General features: G+C 33.8%; 6 protein-coding genes across 9 annotated transcripts; 5 read left to right on the top strand and 1 right to left on the bottom strand.

Moving 5' to 3' along the window:
• Positions 1-4,553, top strand: LOC120257961 (persulfide dioxygenase ETHE1 homolog, mitochondrial-like). The gene is made up of 9 exons (XM_039265270.1): positions 1-390; positions 1,573-1,701; positions 1,895-2,002; positions 2,948-3,082; positions 3,765-3,806; positions 3,907-3,966; positions 4,044-4,097; positions 4,185-4,209; positions 4,294-4,553. The coding sequence occupies exons 1-9, from the start codon at positions 136-138 to the stop codon at positions 4,377-4,379; spliced, it is 894 nt and encodes a 297-aa protein (XP_039121204.1). The 5' UTR covers positions 1-135; the 3' UTR covers positions 4,380-4,553.
• A 2,991-nt stretch (positions 4,554-7,544) lies between these two features.
• On the top strand, positions 7,545-11,190 carry LOC120257965 (3-hydroxyisobutyryl-CoA hydrolase-like protein 5). Of its 4 annotated transcripts, none has more exons than XM_039265276.1 (17): positions 7,545-7,664; positions 7,746-7,794; positions 7,883-7,966; positions 8,056-8,124; positions 8,280-8,340; positions 8,425-8,498; positions 8,599-8,682; positions 8,774-8,858; positions 9,110-9,195; positions 9,429-9,550; positions 9,629-9,689; positions 9,931-10,029; positions 10,175-10,276; positions 10,360-10,401; positions 10,475-10,584; positions 10,829-10,896; positions 10,991-11,190. In XM_039265276.1, exons 2-16 carry the CDS (start codon positions 7,765-7,767, stop codon positions 10,881-10,883), a joined length of 1,164 nt encoding a protein of 387 aa, XP_039121210.1. In that variant the 5' UTR covers positions 7,545-7,664; positions 7,746-7,764; the 3' UTR covers positions 10,884-10,896; positions 10,991-11,190. The 4 variants fall into 4 exon arrangements, with proteins under 4 accessions (XP_039121210.1, XP_039121211.1, XP_039121213.1 ...); XM_039265277.1 differs by having other exon boundaries at positions 7,554-7,669; XM_039265279.1 differs by having other exon boundaries at positions 7,555-7,664; positions 7,739-7,794.
• Positions 11,191-11,994: 804 nt separating this feature from the next.
• Positions 11,995-13,146, top strand: LOC120259433 (cytochrome b561 domain-containing protein At2g30890-like). Its single transcript, XM_039267033.1, has 4 exons — positions 11,995-12,137; positions 12,207-12,368; positions 12,450-12,598; positions 12,677-13,146. Exons 1-4 carry the CDS (start codon positions 12,015-12,017, stop codon positions 12,984-12,986), a joined length of 744 nt encoding a protein of 247 aa, XP_039122967.1. The 5' UTR covers positions 11,995-12,014; the 3' UTR covers positions 12,987-13,146.
• A 1,244-nt stretch (positions 13,147-14,390) lies between these two features.
• On the top strand, positions 14,391-16,589 carry LOC120258661 (pentatricopeptide repeat-containing protein At2g13600-like). The gene has a single exon (XM_039266110.1). It carries the CDS (start codon positions 14,391-14,393, stop codon positions 16,587-16,589), a length of 2,199 nt encoding a protein of 732 aa, XP_039122044.1.
• Positions 16,523-18,703, bottom strand: LOC120258659. The gene is made up of 4 exons (XM_039266109.1): positions 18,653-18,703; positions 17,525-17,699; positions 16,986-17,048; positions 16,523-16,917 (listed from the first exon to the last, which is right to left on the bottom strand). Exons 1-4 carry the CDS (start codon positions 18,701-18,703, stop codon positions 16,625-16,627), a joined length of 582 nt encoding a protein of 193 aa, XP_039122043.1. The 3' UTR covers positions 16,523-16,624.
• On the top strand, positions 18,593-23,084 carry LOC120258829 (urease accessory protein G). The gene is made up of 7 exons (XM_039266262.1): positions 18,593-18,754; positions 18,845-19,030; positions 19,952-20,012; positions 20,762-20,963; positions 21,604-21,725; positions 21,861-21,965; positions 22,748-23,084. Exons 1-7 carry the CDS (start codon positions 18,702-18,704, stop codon positions 22,829-22,831), a joined length of 813 nt encoding a protein of 270 aa, XP_039122196.1. The 5' UTR covers positions 18,593-18,701; the 3' UTR covers positions 22,832-23,084.
• Positions 23,085-23,321: the final 237 nt, after the last annotated feature.

Here is a 23,321-nt window from a genome sequence, read left to right as displayed (position 1 = left end):
GCTCCGTTTCCACCTCCATTTTCTTGTCCTTGTCTCATTCTGCCTTTTTTTCCTTTAATCCTTCAACAAGATATTGGATTGTTTAAGCTCTAGGGTTTCGATCAATCCTATTTTTCCATACTATAATTAGTCCCAATGCTCCCTTTCCTTCGGATCAATCGCCACTTCTTCGTTCGTTCCTTGTCATCCCTCTCATTTTCTCCTTCAGAGGTCCGGCCTTTTTCCAAGTTTTTGATCCATAGATTGATGCCGAGATCTGGGACAATGGCGGCGAGACTCAGCACAGCGGCGGGCTCGCCGAAGTTGCTCTTTAGACAGCTTTTTGAGAAGGAATCGTCTACTTATACTTATCTTCTCGCTGATGTTGGGCACCCGGAGAAGCCCGCTCTGGTGAGGTTTCGTCCTTTGTTTAATGTCAATTCTAATTTGTTTGTTGGTCTTAGGATTTATGGATTGGAACACTTTACTGCAAGTGATTGATTGATTGATTGTGTCAAAATGCCATCTCGTATTGGTTTTTATGGCTTTTCATGCTCTGTTGAATCGTATTGGATTGGCTAGCTCTCATGGTAGTGATTGATTGATTGTTTGATTGTGTCAAATGGCTGTATTTTGTTGATTTGGATGGTTTTTCGTTGCAACCTTCGTTTCTTCAGGTGGTTGTCTCTTGATCACTTTTTTTCCTGATAACAATCACATGGCCTTCTTTTTATACAATAAATAGATCAAACTTGAACCGAAGCATATTTAAGTCAATGGTGTCTAATGATTTCCAAGCTTTACATAATTAAGTCAGCAAAGACACAGTGCTTTTTTATTTGTAAATATGTTGCCCGGCATAATGGAATTCACGTCTACATTCAATATGCACTTAATTTAATTAAGAATAAAACTGACACTCTAACGAATGCTTAATGAAGTATTTCTCGAGCTATTTCAGTTTCACTATGCGATCATCCTTTGACTAAGATTAAGTGGTAATTACTGTAATTCTCATAATCTCACCAGTTATTGAGAGCCTTTATAGTTTAGGGATTTGAGTGTTATTTCATATGATAACCACCTTTAATTGGGACTTGATGTTTAGGCCTCAGTTCCGAGGTTTTATCACATGGTCCCTTTTAGTGGAAGATGTCTTACTTAGGATAAATCAAGTAAGTTATGCATCTCATTTGAAGTGTTAGGTGCCTTGACTGACCCATAATGTTAAGGTATGCTTGCATATCAGTGGAAGCTGAAAAACAAATGCATAACTTCTTATGTTCAAAGCCCTTAACATTCATGCTAATATGTGGTGGAGAAGTACTCTTCAATTATGGATTTGCTCTGCTCACCTCTTATGTCCAAAGGCTCTATCATTTTCGTGAAATTCTGATATGCGCTACTGGACCTATTAAGATTACCCATGCTTAATTGTCGTTATTTTTTAAGATATAATCTTCTGTGATATTTAAGGATCAAATTTCTTGCTTTCCTTGTTTGGCATCATCATGAGTATCATAAGGTAATATATTGTTATTTTTCAGTAATGGATTATGCGATAGTGCTTGCTAATTGAGATTTTTTCCACAGATTGTTGATCCAGTAGACAGGACAGTTGATAGAGATCTGTCACTTGTTAAAGAACTGGGTTTGAAAGTGATTTATGCTATGAATACTCATGTTCATGCCGATCACATCACTGGAACAGGTTTGATAAAGGTTAGGTCTTTGTCAGCCCACTTGGCACCTGATTTTACAAACCCTTGGTAATAGAAACATAAAGAAATTCTATGGGTCAAAGTTACATGGTCATCCCTTATTAGAATGCACTTGCCACTTCACTTTTTCCAGCCTTGTGTTATGGGTTTTTCATGCTTCACCTTTGCATATTAACTTATTTTGATCTTTCCAGAGTCGGGTGTCAGGCGTGAAGTCTGTTATTTCCACAGCTAGCAATGCAAAGGCCGATATTCTTGTTGAACATGGTGACAAAATCTATTTTGGAAATCTTTTTCTGGAGGTATGGCGCTTTGAACCGTGATTCAGTTTTATCACTTGAATGATCACACGGTAAATCATGTTGAATCATTCAATTGCAATAGCTGAAATTCTTGATTGACAAATAAATGTTTATCCCAGATCATTATGAGACTGACTCTTTCTTATTTCACAATGCGGCCTTTGCCTTGCTTTGAGTATTGTTTTTTTTTTCTTTGTCCAATTCAATAAATCCATTTGTTTTGTCTTGTTTTTTCTTTTTTCTTATCAATTGACTTTGTTTACTACTGTACTACTTCCTGAATGATTTGTGTTACCTGATCTATTATTGGCAGAAATGCCTTTAGGGTCTTGTTAGCATCAATATGCGAAGCTGTTCCTGGAAAGATGGAAATCTTTCTATCTTTATTTATCCTTTTAATCAATTTTTTTTTGTTAAATTATTGGAATAGTTTTCTTCCAAGTTTTTTATAGCTTCAGAAATATGGAAATCTGTTCCTTTTCCTAATTATGATCAGTTAATTTATTGCATTCACTTATTGGATAGAATAACAGATCAATACATATCAAGTTCAAATTTCAAGTTGTGGTCTCTGATTAATGTCCTTCTTGTGGTTTTCACTCAATATGGTTTTGACCAATTCTACTCTTTTATACCCTTAAATCAGCTCAAAAACAAATGAGAAGTAAAACCTTTGTGCCAACTGTGATTACAAAAATAATACATTATAAATCTATTTTCAAAATGTGTGATCTTTAGGTTTCAAAGTGTTGTTACTTGGTAATAATTTCTATATATTAGCCCAACTATTTTTTGAATATAATGCGAATTCAAAATCTCTGTGATTGATTGGTTTATTTTCATAAAACTGAGGTCTACTAAGCCTTAGTTGAGCAAGTCTAGCCTTTGGTGAGTCACACTAATTTTGACCATTTTACTCTAGTATTACCTAGCATATTTTTGCAGGTGCGTGCTACTCCTGGTCATACTTTGGGTTGCCTAACGTACGTAACAGGAGATGAACCTGATCAGCCTCATCCAAGGATGGCTTTCACTGGTGATGCATTACTGATAAGAGGCTGTGGAAGGACGGATTTTCAGGTATATCATTTTGATGTAATGCATTATAAGGTACTTCTATGTTGTGCTCCAATTCCATGTGCGAAGAGATTGGCTTGAAAAATTCTTATTATAAATTGTTAATATTATTATTCATGATGCAAGCATGGGGGCTTTAAATTTAAATGCCTCTAGAATGGAAATGCTAGATAAATTGCTTTAGATTTATTCTTGAACTTAAGTGGTTGAGCCAGAGCCTCTTTAGGATCGTCTTTGAGGTAAATCTGATAAGCTAATAGGCAATTACCTCTTATTTTTCTTTTTGTCAGCATGCTGCATCAGTACTTTTCTTTGCTTAATTTAGAGCTTATGATGAGCTAGGCGTCTGTTGATGAGCAGCTGAAGGTAAAAATATAGGCATGGGGATGAACCCATTCTATGACACTCAACTGTTGCCAAAATAGATGATTGTGTTGATATATATCCCAAACAATTCATTTACAATGCAGCCTATATTACATATAACTGCTGCAGATGGTGTTACACCAGGCTGACTCACTGCTTAGATCTGGAATTGAATTTGTAATTTTTCACCATGATCTAGCTAATTTTCATGCTGAGCAGAATTCTGTGTTTACTGCCACATCACTGTTGAGTTAGAATTTTATGATTTATTTTTCTGCATTTAAAAGATTAAATTAAATTAGCATGATGAATATCACAGGGAGGAAGTTCACATAAGCTCTATGAATCAGTACATTCACAGGCAAGTATCTGGCTTATCCACGGCATTTTATTTTAGGAAACTTTCTGTAAATCTCAAGTACACCAGCAATATACTGATTTTTGTCTCCTCTCATCTTCAGATTTTCACATTGCCAAAGGATACTTTGTTGTACCCTGCTCATGATTATAATGGCTTCACCGTATGCACCACCATCCTGGTTTTACATTAATTTTACTGTTTTCACTTGCCGACGAATATATTCCTTTCTTTACTCAGGTTAGTACCATCGAGGAAGAGATGCTATACAATCCTCGACTCTCAAAAGACGAGGTATATCTCGATCTCAACTTTCAAATTATGTCATTATGCCTATAAAAGTCAAGACATTTTTTGATCATCCTTGTAATTCCTTTTCAGGACACATTCAAGACTATAATGGAAAGTGAGTATTACAAATATAATATCAATTTAGCGAATAATTTCTCGGAATCATAAGATTTATAAACTTGTTTATGTTGTTCCTCAGATCTCAGCTTGCCATATCCAAAGATGATTGATGCAGCTGTACCAGCAAACTTGGTTTGTGGAATGCAAGATCTACCTGCAAATTAGCAATTGCAAGATCTATCATTTTAAAAATTTGATGACTCTTGATGTGTTGTTGTGTACATGCAAACAAAACTATATGCTTTCAAGTCTTCAGCACAAATTATGTGTATGTGAGTGAACATATACGGATGAGAAATAAATTTGTGCTCTTTTATTTTTATATTTATTTATTTTTAATTTTGTCCCTTGCTTTTGTTTTTGGTGTAATTCTTAAGAGTTCAATTTAGGTGTTTTTAATTGACTGTTGGAGTAGTATTGCAAATGTGTGAAATGAGGAGAACGCTTTTGAATGAATTGTGTAAACAAACAAGCATGATTTTCATTAGGTAGATACCCTTGACCTAAGACTAAATTTGTTAGTCAACATATTTACTACAAGGATATAAAAATAAATAATAAGTTTTGAAAGTCAAATAAACAACTAGATTTATTTTGATGGTTTTACCAACAATAAACCATATTATGTAATAGTATGCCAAAATATTAAGATTTTTCTCATGTATATATGCATATGAAAAATCTCATAATTAAATATAAATGCTTATGTAAAATTTGTGATTACTTATATACCCTTATCTTTTTTTTTTATAATAAAAAACCTTATATAACCTTATAAACCTTAGATTATAAGCAAAACATCAATGACCAAATTAGCTAAAATGTTCACTCTATAAGGGTAGACAGGTAATTATGAATTTTCTAGTACTGATCTTTGAAATTATTTATTTTTAATCTGGCGCTAAAAAACACAAGAACTTTTTAAATATTATTATTACTGATGAGGTCTATATATTTACTTCAATTAAACGTTCCACCAACCATCTTTAATTATATTCTCATGGCCTTCAATGCCTCTACGTTGCTGCATTTTCCTTCACTGATTCAAGTGCAGGTAATAATAAAAAAAACTTACTTAAGGGTCAAATTAAAGTTGATATCAATGCTCAATATTATCTTATGCAACAATGGACCAAGTTTGCATTTAAGAAAGTAAATTTTATTTTATTTTTATGTTCTCCAACACTTAAAACTTTATAAGAAACTTCATCTTTGCTTTTATTATTATTATTATTTTTAATGCAATTTCAATCTTCCTCTTGATATATATATATATATATATATATATACCAACGGTCTTTGGGTCAATTGTTATCGAGTCACTCACAGAGGGCGTTCGTTTTCGAGAGCGGCCCGGATTGGTCTTTATCACCTTTCTCATATATATATATATATATTCCTATGATCTATTTTTTTTCCTTCGAATAATAAAAAAAAGGAAAAAAAACTGTTGGAACTTATTCAAAAGCGTTAAAAAAAATAAAATAAAATAACAGTGTGAAAAAAGATTTAACAAAATTTAAATAGTGACCATTAAAAACATGTGTGACACATATGACGTATTAAATATCTAAGGTTATATTGGAAAGTAACGGTTGAAAATAATATTTGATTAGAATTGGGCTAGCTTTTAATGGTAATTGAATTCTTTTGATTATCTTTTTATTTTTATTTTTGTTTAATTGTGAATTTTTTATATTAGTGATATATGTAAAAGACATGTATTGGGGAGTGAATACATGCGAGAGCCACATATACTTTTATTTTGTATAAACCTGCTATTCAAATTCATTTCTTTAGCGAGACATAAATATCTTATACAAAGAGTCTAATGACAATAGACCAAATGGTTGTCTGTTATTAGTGATTTTTTTTTTAAAATTTATATTTCTTCTTTTATTTAAAATTTATGACTTTTTTTTAGAAAAAAAAAACTATCCGTCATTGAGAAGATATATATATATATATATATATATATATATAATTTAATGTGATTATAAGAAGGACATATTAAAGAATTTCCATTTGAGTGTGAATTTGAACTTTATATATAAAGACATCATAATTTAATAAATCTAAGTTTAAGATTTTAATTACAATTGTGAACCATATAATTAAATAAGAATTATATATGGATTAGGTACAAACTTATATCAAAAGCAAAATAATATTTTTCATGTGCCAATTAATTGACATATTTTAAACATCATCCAGATTGTTTTGGTATTGCAAGTAATCTCATTCATTTTTTTATTTATAAAAATTAAAATAAAGAAATTCTATTTTCACACCATGCTCACCTAAAATTTCAAAAAATAAAATAAATAAAAAAAGTAGTTGTCACCAACCACAATTCGTCAATTTCTTAAAATCAGTAACTATCAACGCCTTTATATCAATGCCAACCACAATTCATACAAAACTTGAATTTTGCCTCATTTAATAATTAAAAAAATATTGTTCTATAAATATGATTAAATTTAATTTATTAAACATAGTAACTGGCTTTATATTGATTTATACAACATACATGACCAGAACTAGCTTTATATTAATTTACAACTAATAACTAATAAAAAAGAAATTCATCTATTTTAAACTCTCCTAAAGTCATTCACCAATTTATTTATATAATTTATAGTCAATAACTTTTTTAAATGGAATAATCTTAACTTTGTCAATCAAGACTCCATCGACCTCATCCAAAGTCCATCAACTCAAAAGTCATTTTCTTTTGAAATTTTTTTAGGGTTTTGGACCTTTGGTGGAGACTCATTGTTTGACAAAGCACATGTTTGGATCTCTTGTAGTTGGAGAAAAAATAATAATATTAAAAAACCTTTATTTATTTATTTATTATTATTATTATTATAGAAAAATAAAAAAAATCTTCTTTTTTACTTTTTGCAAAATAAAAATAGTTTATTTATTTATTTTTATTTTTTTATTTTATGATGATATCATTTGTATAGATTTGCAAGAAAGCAAAAAACCAGTGTTAAAATTTTCTTTTTTTTTGTTAATTTTTCAACATGATTTTCATTTAATTTTTGAAATTTATTTATTTTTATTTAGTAAAATTTTAAGAATATTTTATGACATATATATTAGTTTTTAAATAAAATGACGATTTTAACATGTGAGTTAATACTGTTAATATTAGTAAAGATTTTTGCTCATTTTGTAAATATGTAAAACCATACATCATATAATAAAAAACAAACCTCTGCTTATTTTGTAAAAATAAAAAATCACAATTTTTTTTTTTTTACTTTATCCTTATTATTATTATTATTATTATTATTAATGCCAACTAACTGTTAGTTTAGCGGGAAATCACCAAGGGGTGCCACCTACTGCCCTAACAATCCCACCAAACTCTCCAATCTCTCAACCCTTGAAAACCAGCCTTCAAATTCAAACCTTTTGTTGTGAATTCTTCAATTTTAGGTCAGGTAAATCCCTCTCTGCTTTCCAGTTTTTGTCATATTGAGTTTCATGTCTGAATTTTCATGGTGTTGTTGCTTGTAGGGATTGGTTTTAGGTTGTAATGGCTCCAGAAAACTCAAACACTGAAGAGGTGATTGGTTTGCTTTGCTTTGATTTGTTGCAATTGATGCATTGTGATGTTAGTTTGTGAAAAGATTGTTTTTAATGGGGATCATTAGGTTGTTGTTGGAGAGGAGGTTGGGCGTGTGAGGTTGATTACACTAAATAGGCCTCGCCAGTTGAATGTTATCTCTTCTCAAGTGGTGAATTTCTTGTTCTAGATCAATGTTGGAAGATGATTAGTTGCTGTGGTTTGGGATTTAGGATTTGAATTGTGCTAGTGATTTTGCAGGTTTCTCTGGTTGCCGGATTTCTTGAGAAATGGGAGAAGGATGATGATGCTCACTTGATAATCATCAAGGTATGCTATATTTCTTTTGTTGTGGGCCTTGATTCATAGAGAGATTGTTAGGGGCATTAGGGTTAGTTGAGAGAGAAAAATGGAAAAAAAAAGAAGGTACTTTGTCACACTGAATGTATTGCTTAGAAACTATTTTGGCTTTGAATCATCTTCAGGCTGTCGGACGTGCTTTCTCTGCTGGTGGTGATCTGAAAATGTTTTATGCCGGAAAAACAGGTTGAAAATTTGAGACCACTTTTTTTTTTTTTCAGTCTAAAAGCAGTCAATGTCACTTGTGAATGATGGTTTTCTCTTGTGCAGATGATTCTTGTCTCGAGGTAGTGTACAGAATGTATTGGCTATGTTATCACATCCACACATACAAGAAAACCGCGGTAAGGGTCATAATATTTTTGCTGATTTAAGGTTGAAACTTTGATGTTTAAATTTCATCAGATTGGTATGTTGCTAATTTTAGGTTTAACATCCTTTCAGGTCGCTCTTGTTAATGGAATTGCCATGGGTGGAGGTGCAGCTATGGCTGTTCCTTTGAAGTTTACTGTTGTCACAGAGAAAACTGTGCGTATCACTAAGATATTGACATGATAAACTACTGTTCATGATGGTTTTGTTTCTGAATAAGCTAAAGATAGTACATCTTGATGTATAGATATTTGCCGTGCCGGAAGCAACTATTGGGCTTCATACGGATTGCAGCTTTTCCTACATTCTTCCACGGCTTCCCGGACATTTGGGTATGTGGATATCTACTTAACAGAAAGAAGAATCATTGAATGAATGTTTGTTAGACTAGTATTATTGTCTTTTTCTAGTAGAGCATCAGACTAAACCATGTATACAACTCTATGAGCTTTGTGACAAGAAATTGAGTAATAAATTTAGGGTGGTGTAGTTTTGAGGCCTGGTAAGTGGCACTTGTCTTGCCTGCATGTTTTAGCAGTTAAACTTTTGGATTATATGTTTAACTTTTAGAATAATTTTTCAGGGGAATACTTAGCCTTAACTGGTGCAAGATTGAACGGAAAGGAAATGATTGCTATTGGATTGGCGACTCATTTTGTGCCTTCTGAGGTATTTAATCTCTGCAGGCTGAAGTCTTTTTAGACTGGGAAAAAGTATTTTTAATTTAGTATACATAAGTTGTGATTCTTTAGGACATTTCTTGTCTTTTATCTGCACTATCTTATTGGCATGACTCAGCATAGACACTGACATTTAGACTTTGGTTCCTCATTTTTTTTTTCTAGACTATACACTTTGGTAATTGAATCACACAAATTTCTGGGCTTTGGTATATGTGACAGAAATTGGATGAACTGGAGAAACGATTGGTGAGCTTAAACTCTGGTGATGAGGTCGCAATCAAAGCAGTAATTGAGGAATTCTCTTTAGAAGTACAACCTGATGAAGAAAGCATTGTGCATAAGTAACAGTTTGTATAATAAATTTCTTATTTCATTTCTGCCACAATGCTGAACTGCCCATGTGTTTTACTTTTCTGCAGGCTTTCAATTATCAACAAGTGCTTTGGCGAAGAATCTGTGGAAGAAATCATTAAATCTTTTGTGAGTTCATTTCTACCATGCTGCATTTCCTTTTTTCTTCAAATCAAAAAGAATGTATTAACTGATAGAATGAATTTTTTTTTTCTTTTTATTTATCTTGGGTTATTCCTCTTTCATTTAATAAACTGTATAGGTATGTAAAACTATATGTTAATCCTTTTTCTTATGTGTAAATGTTCAGTAAACTATGATGCATTATATACCATGCTGGAAAATGAATCGAAGGCTGTTCATTTTGCAGGAAGCTGAGGCAAGCCGTGAAGGGAATGCATGGATTGCTTCAGTTCTCAAAGGATTAAAGAGATCATCACCAACTGGATTGAAGATAACATTGAGATCGGTAACGATTCTTTATTTTAACACTTGCATGGTAGTGTGATTCATTGAATTTTGTCAACCTTTTTATAAATGGATGTAGCTCAGTTAATGACATATAAAGAACAATGTATGCCACTTATATTCACTCTCATTCCTTGAACTTATAGATCCGTGAAGGGAGGAAACAGACTCTATCCGAGTGTCTTAAGAAAGAATTCAGACTTACTATGAACCAGCTAAGATCAGTGATCTCCGGCGACGTATATGAGGTACAAATGCATGTTATCTTTCTTTCCCAGAAATGTTACAAATACTTGCCACCAGGCTAATATTGTAATATTTTGCCTGACAGGGCATCCGAGCACTCAACATCGACAAAGATAACTCCCCCAAGGTATTCCAATTTAGGATTTTGTTTTGGGTTCCTTTTGCTTACTTCTTCATTGATCTAATGCTTCTGCATGCAGTGGAACCCGGCTTCCCTAAACGAAGTGAGCAGTGAGAAAGTGGACCGTGTTTTTCAGCCATTCGAAGCAGAACTAGAGCTCAACATACCACCTGAGGGAGACGCATACAGGTCATTTTTTGTTAAAATTAAGAACTAAATAAACAGAACAGACTGTTATCAGTTAATAAAAGTAGATGATGGCTCAGCAATATTTGACAAAAACATAATCAACATCAATGGCATGACATTGTACCCATGAATTCACATGTTTCTTTAATTTGTCTGTTAATGCTGAAGTGCATGGATTGAACTTATCATTGATTAGTATGATCAAGACTTACCTTAAACTCTTAATCCAAATCAACATTTCCAGGTGGAGTGGCAAGTATGAGAACTCAGTCTATCCAACTTTGAAAGGGAAACAATAAGAATACCAGATAGGTACTCTCTGTTTTCGATGTAAATGCATTTCATCTGTTATTTGTAATAACTGATTCAAATCAGCGTCGACCTGAATTTTTTCTCTTATTTGTAGGAATTTGAGCTTCATACTTTTCGGTGGATCGAGCTTCATGGTTGATTATTCACACCTGCAGATTAAAGCTTATTTCTTTGCTCAGTAAATAATTGTAGTAAAATATCTGAATTAAGTGAATTGGTTTGAGTTGATATGTTGTAAGTTCATGCTTGCATTGATCATGGTTTGTGAAATAAAGCTGTCTTTTAATTAATTAATTTATATCTTATTTTATACAAAATTTTAGGCTTTTTTTTTGGACTCATATGTATATAAATGATGATAATATATCTCTGTCACAATGACAAGAGTAAACTCACACAATTCACCAGGGCTTTTAACATATATACATATCAAAGTCAATAAATTTTATGAATTACTTTAATCAGCATATTGATAGACACATTAACCAATCCAAGTCATTAGTGCAACAATATTTAATTAATCAGAATTTTAAAAAAAAAAACTTAAAGAAAACACTGCATCAGGACTCCACTACTCTAAAGAACTTTTTCAAGAAAAAGCAAAGTTTTAAAAGGACCAAGTTCATGATTATGTGCTTCCATTCACTCAAATTGCTTTATTTTACTCACAATTCCTATTTGTTTATTCAAAGTTGGTTAAAAACTAAACCTCAAGAAATTACCTTTTCTTTTTCTAGTTACAATCATTATTTGGTATTGCATAATAATAATAATAATAATAATAATAATAAACAATTGGGGTCCATAACTTTCCAATGAGATGACTATAGAGATGTATTACTTACTTTTTGTTCTTCATATCCAATCTATAATAATTGTTGTTAGATTAACCACCAAAAGAAAATTATATATAAACCACTAATTTATTGTTGTCTTTCAATGTGGTGCTATGAATAAAGTTCTTGTGAACCAAGCTAGCATTCTAGGCCTACAATCATTACTTCAAACTAACTAAAGGCGATCTTATCGCTAGTCTTTAACTTAATTAAACAAAAGTTGACATGAATATATAATTATCAGTGCATGATATCAGAATGAATTAAAATTCAGCAAAAGAGATGGTTCAAATTCTCAGAAGATTATTGTTTGTTCTTATTTTTCTTGTTTATTCTGTTAATTCATATCAATCGTCTTCGAAATCAATGCATAGTCACAAGAACATCACACATGATCCTCAGAAGGTATTATTTCTGCAGAAATATTACTTTTAATGTAAATTTGATCACAATGTATGTTCTTTTTTTCTGCAGATGAAACCTCAACTCTCATTCCAAATCACATTGCATGCACTGCTTCTCTGGTTTTCAGTTGGTTTTTTAATGCCTCTTGGAATACTCATTGTAAGAATATCCCACAAAGTTCAGTGTTGCAGAAAACTAAAACTTCTGTTTTACTGCCATGTATTTCTGCAGGTTTGTAATTAAAACAATGCACAGAAACAGAGTTTTCAAGAGTAGGATCTCTAATAATTCTCTCTCTTCTCAAATTGACAGATAACTGCAGTTTTGATTGCACTTGCTGGGGCAGCTTTATCAGTCAAGTACTTCGAGAACTCTTTCGATAACACGCATCAAAAGATCGGTCTCGGCCTCTATGCATTTATACTGATACAACCTCTGATTGGTTTCTACAGACCAAAAAGGTACGCAAACTAACATTTAAACTCTTGCATTGAATCTTGCTCATGGATTTATAGAAAACATTTCTTTGTTTTTCTCAGAGGAGTGAAATTGAGGAGTTTATGGTACTTTGTTCATTGGTTGATTGGGACTGGAGTTTGCATAATGGGAATTGTAAACATCTACATTGGATTGCATGCATTCCATGCAAAGACTTCAAAGAGTGTGAGGCTTTGGATTGTGCTGTTTACTGCTGAGATTTTCATCTTTGTTTTTGTTTATCTGATGCAAGATAGATGGGAACACATTAAGAAACAGGGAGTGATCTTGGGAAATGAGCAAATTAGACCAACTGATCAATCATCTCCTTCCAATCAGAAAGATGGAAATGAGGGACTGGTTGCTGTTTGATTTGTTAATTGGAAATTGTTTTGGTATTAATACAAGAATTTGTTATTTAGTAGTTGAAAATTTTCAAGGATTTAGTGTGAAATTACTTGGAATTTTGTGATATATGTACATATTCTTTTGTTCTTGAGATTGAGGAACTAAGTTTTAATTTTCTTAAAATGTTAGGGGCTTTCTGCAAAAGTGTTATATGTAATTGTGTCTGCAAAGAAGTATAATTCCATAATTCTATTATTATTATTATTATTATTATTATTATTATTATTATTATTATTATTATTATTTGCATAAAACATCAATTTTGCAATTATTTGTTTTTCCATCCATATGCTGAAAAAGAAAATTAAAGTAATTAATTAATTTTATTTTAGTGCATTGTTATCATCCTCACTCATGGAGAGAAGAAATTTATGAAATGAGCAAATATTTTTTTGTTGCAGACAATAAATATTTTGATAGCTGACAAAGATGCATATTTACACCTAAACCTTCGAAAAGAATTATATTACATAAATGAGGGTTTTGGTTTATTTAGGTGTCATGTGGGGGATTGAATCAGTAGATCATCTTTTTCTTCAGTGTCTAGTTATTGCACGACTTGAGAACTTCTATAGAAGTATTCTCGGACTTCACCCGTTCCAATGTCTTTTAACAACTTTTGGGGTTTTTGGAGATTTAATCTCAAGAGTCTACGAAATTATAAAACTATTTATTATTTGGAATATCTAGCTATAAAAAAAATGAATGAATGTTGAAGAATTTATCTCTTTTGACTTCTTTGATTATGTTTAGAATTAATCACATGTTTCTATCGTGGGTTTTTTCAGCTTCAGAGTTAAAAATAATTAAATTAGAGGACTCAACTTCTACCATCAACATGAGTCTAGAATTTTTGGAGTCCAGCTAAAGAGAAAAAAAGACAACCAAAAGAGAGCAGTTTACATCGAAGGTCTCACTAATCATTCTTTTTACATCGATAGTCCATCAAATAAAAGACTTATCTCCATTTACAGATTTACTTCAGAAGATCTATTTTTTTTTTCTACATGGGTCATCCTTATTTCTCTTGTTTTTGTACTTTTTCACTTTTAATAAATTTATGTTGTTTTTTTTAATTTTTAATTTTTTTAATACATTGTAGTTTATCTATTTTTATTTTGTTTAAAAAAAAATGCGAGGGTGTTGTCGCAAAAGTGATCGGCATGTGTGAAGGGGCCCTTCCATGTAGATTTTTTTTTTTTTTTAATAAAATTATTTTTAATGAAAAAAATCCGTGAACTATGAATCTTTGTCTTCTTAATTTCTATTAATTTATCAAATTCAATGAGAATTTTCCACCACTCGAAATTTATCTGCAATTTCCTCTCAACCATAAACAAGAACCCTAATTTAAGAATTTCTTATCAAATGCACACCAGATGCTCGACGAAATGCTGCCTCACTGTCCATGGCGCCGGTGAAGGTCTGTGTTACTTCAAGCACTTGCAAGCATCGCGCGCCAGCGCTCATGAGTTCGAGGTCTCAAGCGCGCTTTCCGTGTCCGCCAAACTTCACGCGCTGGATGATGGTAAACAAATTCATGCTTTCATTGTCAAGAATAACATCGTCATGGATGTTGCTGCATGGAACTCTCTCATTAATTTCTACTTCAAATGCGGGAGTGTTTGTGATGCCGAAAAGGTGCTTGATGAAATGTCTGAAAGAGATGTTTATACTTGGACTGTCTTGGTTAATGGATATGCTCTTAATGGGAACTTGAGAGAGGCCATGGATTGTTTTGATAAGATGCCATGGAGGAATACTGTGTCTTGGAATTCAGTAATTAGTGCTTGCCAGAGAGAAGGATGTGATGAAATGGCAATGCAAATGTTTAACAGGATGAGGAGAGAAGCTGAAGTTCCGAATAACTTGACATTTGTTGCAGTATTGAAGGCTTGTTCTTGCTTGCTAGTGTTGGAGAATGGTGAGGGAATTCATGGTTGCATGGTGAAGTCTTGGTGGACAAAGGATGTTCTTGCTGGATGCACATTGATGGATATGTATGCAAAGTGCGGCGATGATGTATCGGATGTTTGGACAGCTTTTGGGGATATTGAAAACAAGAATGTTGTTTCCTGGTCGATATTGCTGGCTAGTTACGCTCAGAATGGGAAAATTGTCGAGGCTGAGGGGATTTTTTGTGGAATGGTTGAGAGGAATGTTGTTTCTTGGAATGTTATGATTGCTGGATATGTGCAGAATGGTCTGCAAGATAAAGCGTTCAGGCTTTTCGGTGATATGGTCCGCATCAATGTGAAGCCAAATACTTTTACCCTTACAAGTTTGATGAGTGGGTGCTCTAATCCTCGCTATGCGAAAATAGGGGAATCGTTTCATGGCTATGTCATACAAGTTGGATTAGAGACAGAAATTTCAATATGCAATTCGATGATAACCATGTATGGTGAGCAGGGAAATGTTGGACATGCTCGTCTGGTGTTTGACATGATGCCTCTATATGATGTGGTTTCATGGACAGCGATGGTGGCTGGTTATGTCTCTAATGGTGATTTATTTGAAGCTCATCGAATGTTCGATAGCATGCCGGAGAAAAACCTGATAGCTTGGAATACAATGATGTTTGGCTACCTTCAGAACGGAAAGAACATTGCAGTTGATAATCCACACAAGTTACATGATCTGTTTATCTCTGTTGATGATGCACTAATGTTCTTTCATGAAATGGAAACATCGGATGTGAAACCTGATCATTTTTCCTACAATTGTGCTCTAAGTGCTTGTGCTAGTGTAGGAGCTGTAGAGCTGACCAGGACCACTCATTGCAAAGCCCTGAAAAGAGGGTTTGAATCAGATGTAGGAGTGAGGAATGCACTGATCACTGCCTATGGGAAATGTGGATGCATTAGAGAAGCAGAGAAGATTTTCAGTGGCATGAACAGTCCTGACAGGATATCATGGAATGCATTGTTGACTGGGTACTCACAGAACGGAAGAGGAAATGAAGCATTGGATTTCTATGAGGTAATGCAGAAGTCGAGAATTGAGCCAAATCATGTCACTTTCATAAGCTTACTTTCAGCATGTAGTTACATTGGAGAGGTCAAGAAAGGTCAGTGTTTCTTCGATGAAATGGTGAACACTCATGGGATTAGTCCTACAAAGGAACACTATGCCTGTATGGTTGATTTACTTGGACGAGCAGGCCTACTTTCTGAAGCTGAGGCTATAATCAGAAAAATGCCCATCAAACCAGATGCAGCAGTGTGGGGTGCTCTAATTGGTGCTTGCAAAATGCATGAAAATCCTACAATTGGCAGGAGAGCAGCAAATCAAATCTTTACTCTTGAACCAGACAATTCAGCTGCTCATATCACATTAGCCAAAACTTTTGCGGCTGCCAGGATGTGGGATGATGTAGCAGAAGTGAGGACAATCTTAAAGGAAAAGAAGCTATTAAAAGAGCCTGGATGCAGTTGGATTGAGATCAGGAACCAAAAACACGCATTTCTTTCTTGTGGCATCACACACCTTCAAAATAATTTGATTCAGGAAACACTCTCTTGTCTGTATTGTAACATGAAAGACAGGCTATGCACAACTTTCTGAACTGGTTTCAGTATGGTATATATCAGAATATTTGATCAAGGGAACAACTGCACATACCCTGTTAGTATTGCAATGGACAATATGGCTACTGGTGGGAGAATCACAAATGCTCCTATTGTTGCAAAGAAGGTGGAATCATTTCTGCTACCAACTTCATCCAGGTAAGCCTGTCGCTTGATGTTTCTTTTCTGGGAGATGGTCAAGGAATTCAAGCTTGCCTTTAACTTCTTACCCAGTGGAAGACTGAATTCACCTTCTCTATCTCCAATCACTTCAGATAGTTGTTCACGAATAGTTAGCCTTTGAGAATCACCATCACTTTGATAACCTGGTAAGAAAGAGTGTTATTATATGATGGTAGCAAATTAGCAATGCCAAAATCAAAGAGATGCAAACCTCTGTCAGCCCTGGTATAAGTGAGTTGTTTGAGTAGATCCAGCTGAGCGCGAGCAGACGACCCTTTGAAACAAATACATTAGAAATTAACCACGGTTTGGGAAAGACAAAAGTTTCTGCAAAGGTGATGAGTATTCTGCTTCTTTGAACTTCTTTTACGTTGTGTTTATGAGACTCACTGACCCTAATCCTTGTACACTGCAACCTTCAGTTATTTTCTGCTAAGTTCTTGGCAATTAGAACTATTCGATACATTGATTTAGCATGTTCTGAACAGAGAAGGTGTATAACTAAACCAAGAAAAGTCAAGCAGATACTCATAAAGATGCATCAAAATAAGCTGGTTAGCATACATAGACCAGTGATTGAGTAGGAGGGCGATGGTGATTGCTATTTCTGCAAGTGGCACTATTCAGAAATTCTCTAATCTTAAACTTTGTTCGACTACAAACCATGTTTCAGAACATTCTGCAGTTTCAGTATCCTTTGGTTTGCTAAATTCTTCTCCACAGTTATATAAACAGAAGAATCATTTATACCTGTTGAACTGGATTCCTCTGTGGTTCCTTCAGATTGAGTAGCTTTGCAAAGAGGAAAAGATTGATGGATCTCCAATCTTCTTGTGTTCTTACTGAGAACACCATGAACAACCTTTTGCTGGCAAACTCTCAAGGCCTTGAAACATTGGAGTAACAGTGGAGAGTGGACAAGGAGCTAAATTCCAAGCCATGGTTGCACCCTGAAGCCCTCTTAAGAAACTTCCTCCATTCTCTTCTTTATGAAGTTTGGCTTAACTCATTTGAAGGGGAACAAACACTCTGCACCACATGTTCAAACTCCTTGGCAAGCCATGTAAATTATTTATTTTTATTATATTTATTATATTATTATTTATCATTTTGGGTAACCACCTCTACATGTTTATATGAATTCTAGAGGGACCAAACCCAGCTGCTTTTGAGTTCGCGCCAATGATTGGCACAACCCTTAGAAAAAGAAAAACTTTTTGTAAGAACTGATAGTTAATTTTCCATAAACATTGATTTTAAGTGTTATATGCTTATGTACATGTATGTATGTATATATATAACGATTATTTCTCAGAGAAAAACTTATTTTTGTATTTTTTATTTAGATCATTTAATAATAAAAAAATTTTAAATGGGACTCATTGGTGATACATGTTATCTATTTTTTTTGTCATATTAACACTATCATGTTACTACTACAAATATTATTTTTCTACCAACACTTTTATGTGGTTAATGATGCCACATCACTTAATATTACTATGCCAATTTGGTATTAAATGTGTGAATGTATCGCTACTATAACAAAAAAATGAGTGACATAGATTCTCACACCGGCCCACTGTTAACGACATAGATATCAGTGACTAAAATAATTTTAATTCTTAAGTTGGGCAATCAAATTAAAATTTTTTTATAATTTGATCATCCATATATAGAAATGCAAGAATAATTAAATGTCTATAAGGAATTTTGTTATTTTACCCAAGTTTTTAAAACCTTGGGGACTATTTATAATTTTGAAGGAACCCCCCAAGTTTAGATTAATTTGCTTTTAGGTCCAACAAGTGGTGTGTTTGTAATTTTCACTCTCTTTCTCGATAGCATCTCTGAAATGCTCCAAAAATCTTATCCAACGCTCCTCCCTCTCTGATTGATCAGAAGTCCTTTCCGCTCGAGAAAATCCATGGCTTCCGAAGCTCATCACCACGACCACGACCACCACCACCATGACCATGAGTACCTCTCTTCTCATCCTTCGGTTGTTTCTACAGTATTCTAACATGTTGATCAATTGTTTCTTCTTCTTCTTCTTCTCTTGGATTGCAGCGAAGCAACGGAATCTTGGGTTGGGCAGGATGGGAGAGTGTACCATTCCCATGATGGCTTAGCACCGCACTCCCATGAGCCAATCTACTCCCCTGGTTATTTCTCCGCCCGCGCCAGGCCGCTTTCCACTCGGAACTTCAGGGAACGGGCCTTCACCATCGGCATCGGTGGCCCCGTTGGCACTGGGTATTGTCATTTTTCCTCCTTGCAAACTATTTGTTTTTTGTGTTCTGAAAGTGAAAAAGTTTGAAATGAGTCTCCTTTGTTAGTGAAAAATTACTAAATGCGTTGATAGAATCATGAAAGTTTGATATTTTGTGTATAAACATTTTGAATTATGTTCATATGATTTATGTATGATCTAATGATCTGAAAGGTTCTGCTCTGATAGCATTGCTGTCATCTAATTTGAATTGGTAATTATCCTGTTTGAACATATATGAGTGAAGTGAGTAAAAACAAAACATATGCTTCTTTTAATAATTTTCAAAAATGCAACACTGTTTCTATTTCTAATAGTGGGAAGAAAACTTTGTCTCTAAAGATCTACAATTTTGGGTGATCTGCATATGTGTCATAGACATGAATTATCAGGAGATTGTCCTGAAAGAAAATAATGGCGGAGGATTGTCAAAACCCTAGATAAATATGCTGTCAAGAATTTTTTATGGTCATATTGCTTGAATGCTTCACAGAAAAGGTTAATGGTTGAATCCCTGTTGTGTTCATGCGATCCCTTGCTTAAGATAGTCTCAATTATCTTATGGATGTGTTCCTTTAATCTAGTTTCTGTGTATTCTAAGTCTTGGAGAAATTTTTGGCTTATTGCATTCTCTGAAAGAGAACACATACTTCATCTTTGTTGTCTTTTGTATTTGAAAACTTATACCTTTGTTTTGGACATTAATCTAGTCAAGGAAAGAATGCATGGCTCTTTTTTTTTTTCTAGAAATCATTTTGGTTATTATTAATGAGTCAAAATGCTGGCAAAAGATGTATGGGGCTTTAACATGTGAGCCTTACTGTGTTTTATTGTGCATTTATCAAGTTTTATTTATTTTTGAACAAAACTGATATCTTGGGATTTAATATTGCTTCTATGTTCAGGAAAACAGCATTAATGCTGGCACTATGCCAATTCCTGCGTGACAAGTACAGCCTAGCTGCGGTATGTAGCCTGTTTTTCATTATAAAGGAAAAAAAAACTTTCGTAAATTGGTTTTAGTCTTCCCAAATCTTTTTGTAGATGCAAAGCATTTTAGATTTAAAAACTTAGATGAAAAATATGGTTCCTACCATCCCCCATTGGATGTTAGTTGAGAAAACATGTGATATAATTTATTATTCTTGATAGATTGCTTTGTATCTTTTTCATCAAGCTAACCATCTAAGAACAAGTATCTTGTAGATGGACCCTATGAATTAGTTGTAGAAATTTAGAACTTCAAGGACAGTAGGGTAAGTAATGGTTGGCTAGGATAATGGTGTTGAAGACTGAAACCCTTGCAATTGTTGACAACAAAAAATACTTTTATGTGGCGGGGACTTTTTATCAAAAGATCATATCAAACACATTTTCATCTTTTGTTATTGCTTTTCTAGCAAGTAGTAGTTGCTTGGCTTTCAAAATTTTACTAGGATTTATGTGTACAAATTGTTGTGTCCACTATGCTGAAGATCACTCTTAGTAATATCAAATGTATGGTTTCTCATGATTTCTCATCATTCTTATAGAAAGGAAATGTTTACTTTGAGATGGGTGATGTCAGATAGGTTTAATGGCTCCTATGGTGGGAGTCTGTTAGTTATTCATGTTAGTGGCCAAAGTGGCAATATTGGGATGCTTGCCAATTTTGTAAGTGCTTGTCAGGGGTTTAGAGCTTTTCCTTTGATCTTTTTGTTTGCAATGTGCTTAAGGTGACAAATGATATATTTACAAAAGAAGATGGAGAATTTCTAATAAAGCATGGAGCACTTCCTGAAGAAAGAATTCGTGCTGTTGAAACTGGAGGATGCCCTCATGCAGCGATACGTGAAGATATAAGTATAAATCTTGGTCCTCTAGAAGAGCTGTCCAACTTATTTAAAGCTGATCTACTACTTTGTGAATCTGGAGGAGGTAATTTCTCATGATGTATATAGAAATTAGCGAGTAAGCTGTTGTTAGAAGTCATGTTATTTAGAAGTCAATCTCTTTCTAATTAAGCTCTTGATATTTGTTCGATATTTTTGCTCTTTCTTGCAAGGTTTATTATCCATATTGTCTTCTGCCCGAGGACAAGTATGTCCACTTAGAGTGCATGTGAAACTGTGGGATGAGCAATTAAAATGCATAATCCTAGAATAAATCATCAGTGATTTGTGATGTTTTCCGAGGTTGTTCTCTACAAATGGGATTGGACTTCTTCGTTCTATTTATGTTTGCAACTGCTTTACTATATATTGGTAATGCTAAAGAATTCTGCACTGAAGTTACTTTCATAAACTGATTATATAGTTTGCATTGCACTTCACTTGATTGTTAGGTGGTTGTTGAGCTTGAGAATTTGTGTCCTGCTTCTGCTCAACTAATTATTTAGATTACTAAAACCATGTGCTTCGAAGCAGCTCCATTTTCCCAATTGGTTGTTGATGTACTGCACTATGCTCCTATTTATAACTGGTGGTTGTTGTACTGGACTATGCTCCAAGCTTCTTTGACAATACGTGACATAAGAAGTGCAATTATGTTAAAACTATTTTTGTTCTCATGGATGCAGATAATTTGGCTGCCAATTTTAGTAGAGAGTTAGCAGATTATATCATATACATCATTGACGTTTCTGGTGGTGATAAAATACCTAGAAAAGGTGGTCCAGGAATAACCCAAGCAGATCTCCTGGTATGAGAAAGCCCATCCTAAACTGAACTAGTTACTTATGTAACATGCCCTTGGTCTATACTTTTTCAAGCTTTTTTCTTGATGTTGTACAATAATCTTACTGTGCTTGAATTTTCCTTCCTTTGCTATCTTTAGGTAATAAACAAGACGGATCTTGCACAGGCAGTGGGAGCTGATTTAGCAGTGATGGAGCGAGATGCACTTCGCATGCGTGATGGAGGCCCTTTTGTCTTTGCTCAGGTTTGTTTGAATGTCTTGAGGCAATTGTTGTTTGTAATGCATGTCTCTTCTTGTTCCTTCATGCCAGTTTTAGTTCACTCAAGAGAACAAAAAGTCAACAAGGAACATGATAATCTATACAATATCATATTATGCCAACTGTAAAAGGATTTAGTCATTTGTCCATATCTGCATACCAAACTTGCCACTTTTTGAACTGATATACAATAATCTCTGTACTCTATATAGAAGAAAAGCCGCAGTGTTTGAGAGGGATGCTTTGTAGGGGAATTAATGTTGAGATATGTGTGATCTACGGATCTGTGCATTCCTTTCTGTGTTGCACAAAATCCAAGTGTGGAGTGGGAATGGAATACAGAACTGGTTTTGTAGCTGCCCTAATTTTTGGATTTCTTGGTTATTAGAGCCTGGAAGATGTGCTTTTATATATGCAATTACATGCATTTGTATATCCATTTAGGTTATTTTCTCTTGAGAAATGAGTTAGATGTTGTTTGATTAACAAACATACTTGTTTTCGCTTACATTCATACTGCCTTGTGCAATATGTACTGATTGTAGTTCTTTGTTTTAATAAAACTCAAGCTGATAAAAAAAAAAAAAGACCATGCTTTTAACATGATGATTATATGCACCATATTCTTTCTTCTTACAAGAAAATATTTGGATATTGTTAACCAACAGACACATTGGTCTTCATTTTACATTCACATTGCAATCTCTGCTCATTGAAAATTACTTGTTTTCATGATATGAAACTCATGCTGGTAAGGCAAATGCAGGTGAAACATGGAGTTGGTGTAGAAGAAATTGTTAACCATATCTTGCAAGCCTGGGAGGTAGCTACAGGGAATAAGCGCCATTGATGAAGAAGGACAATGACGTTCCTTTGTTACTATATTATATTTTAACACTAACCTTAGCAAAGGGACTGAACTCGATCACCGGTGAGCCGGCATTGCCCAATCCTAGAACATGGTCAAATAAAATCAGGAAATCTAATGCTTCATCTAGTTACTTTAGTGATGCATTTGATGTACTATTAAATTCTAGATATCAAATTTCTAGTAATTTGAATGGAAAACCCATTTGAGAAGTTGATCATATTTTAGTCAGAAATCCAGCTTCCTTGCAGTTTGTTTATTTTAATTAATTAATTAATTAATAATAATATAATTATTATTATTATTATTATCTATTGTGTGTGAATTAAGACAAGCTGCAAGTGGATGCGCGTATGGAGAAACTAGCTTTTCCTGGGAAACAGCTGGAGAAGTTCCCCTTCAGGCTTCAAGTCAAATGGAAATTTGGAAACTTCTCGATCTAAATAATAATTTGCAGAAAACTCCTGATTTC

This window comes from Dioscorea cayenensis, chromosome 4 (assembly GCF_009730915.1).
Source record: "Dioscorea cayenensis subsp. rotundata cultivar TDr96_F1 chromosome 4, TDr96_F1_v2_PseudoChromosome.rev07_lg8_w22 25.fasta, whole genome shotgun sequence".
Lineage (NCBI taxonomy): Eukaryota > Viridiplantae > Streptophyta > Magnoliopsida > Dioscoreales > Dioscoreaceae > Dioscorea > Dioscorea cayenensis.
The sequence above is the reverse complement of the archived record's forward strand: the minus strand, read 5'-3'. Positions and strand labels throughout refer to the sequence as shown.

What these genes read in the sequence shown, in the direction of transcription:
- LOC120257961 (XM_039265270.1), top strand. Translation starts at nt 136, where the DNA reads ATGCTCCCTTTCCTTCGGATCAATCGCCACTTCTTCGTTCGTTCCTTG. An exon ending in ATGAATCAGTACATTCACAG is followed by an intron (nt 3,807 to 3,906) that starts GCAAGTATCTGG and finishes TCTCATCTTCAG; the next exon opens with ATTTTCACATTGCCAAAGGA. An exon ending in CTCGACTCTCAAAAGACGAG is followed by an intron (nt 4,098 to 4,184) that starts GTATATCTCGAT and finishes ATTCCTTTTCAG; the next exon opens with GACACATTCAAGACTATAAT.
- LOC120257965 (XM_039265276.1), top strand. Translation starts at nt 7,765, where the DNA reads ATGGCTCCAGAAAACTCAAACACTGAAGAG. An exon ending in ACACATACAAGAAAACCGCG is followed by an intron (nt 8,499 to 8,598) that starts GTAAGGGTCATA and finishes ACATCCTTTCAG; the next exon opens with GTCGCTCTTGTTAATGGAAT. An exon ending in AAGAAATCATTAAATCTTTT is followed by an intron (nt 9,690 to 9,930) that starts GTGAGTTCATTT and finishes TTCATTTTGCAG; the next exon opens with GAAGCTGAGGCAAGCCGTGA.
- LOC120259433 (XM_039267033.1), top strand. Translation starts at nt 12,015, where the DNA reads ATGGTTCAAATTCTCAGAAGATTATTGTTTGTTCTTATTTTTCTTGTT. An exon ending in ACTGCCATGTATTTCTGCAG is followed by an intron (nt 12,369 to 12,449) that starts GTTTGTAATTAA and finishes TCAAATTGACAG; the next exon opens with ATAACTGCAGTTTTGATTGC. An exon ending in GGTTTCTACAGACCAAAAAG is followed by an intron (nt 12,599 to 12,676) that starts GTACGCAAACTA and finishes TGTTTTTCTCAG; the next exon opens with AGGAGTGAAATTGAGGAGTT.
- LOC120258661 (XM_039266110.1), top strand. Translation starts at nt 14,391, where the DNA reads ATGCACACCAGATGCTCGACGAAATGCTGCCTCACTGTCCATGGCGCC.
- LOC120258829 (XM_039266262.1), top strand. Translation starts at nt 18,702, where the DNA reads ATGGCTTCCGAAGCTCATCACCACGACCACGACCACCACCACCATGAC. An exon ending in GGTGGCCCCGTTGGCACTGG is followed by an intron (nt 19,031 to 19,951) that starts GTATTGTCATTT and finishes TTCTATGTTCAG; the next exon opens with GAAAACAGCATTAATGCTGG. An exon ending in ACTTTGTGAATCTGGAGGAG is followed by an intron (nt 20,964 to 21,603) that starts GTAATTTCTCAT and finishes TCATGGATGCAG; the next exon opens with ATAATTTGGCTGCCAATTTT.
- LOC120258659 (XM_039266109.1), bottom strand. Translation starts at nt 18,703, where the DNA reads ATGGATTTTCTCGAGCGGAAAGGACTTCTGATCAATCAGAGAGGGAGG. An exon ending in TCAATCAGAGAGGGAGGAGC is followed by an intron (nt 17,700 to 18,652) that starts GTTGGATAAGAT and finishes CTTGGAATTTAG; the next exon opens with CTCCTTGTCCACTCTCCACT. An exon ending in AGAGGAATCCAGTTCAACAG is followed by an intron (nt 17,049 to 17,524) that starts GTATAAATGATT and finishes TTTGTTTCAAAG; the next exon opens with GGTCGTCTGCTCGCGCTCAG.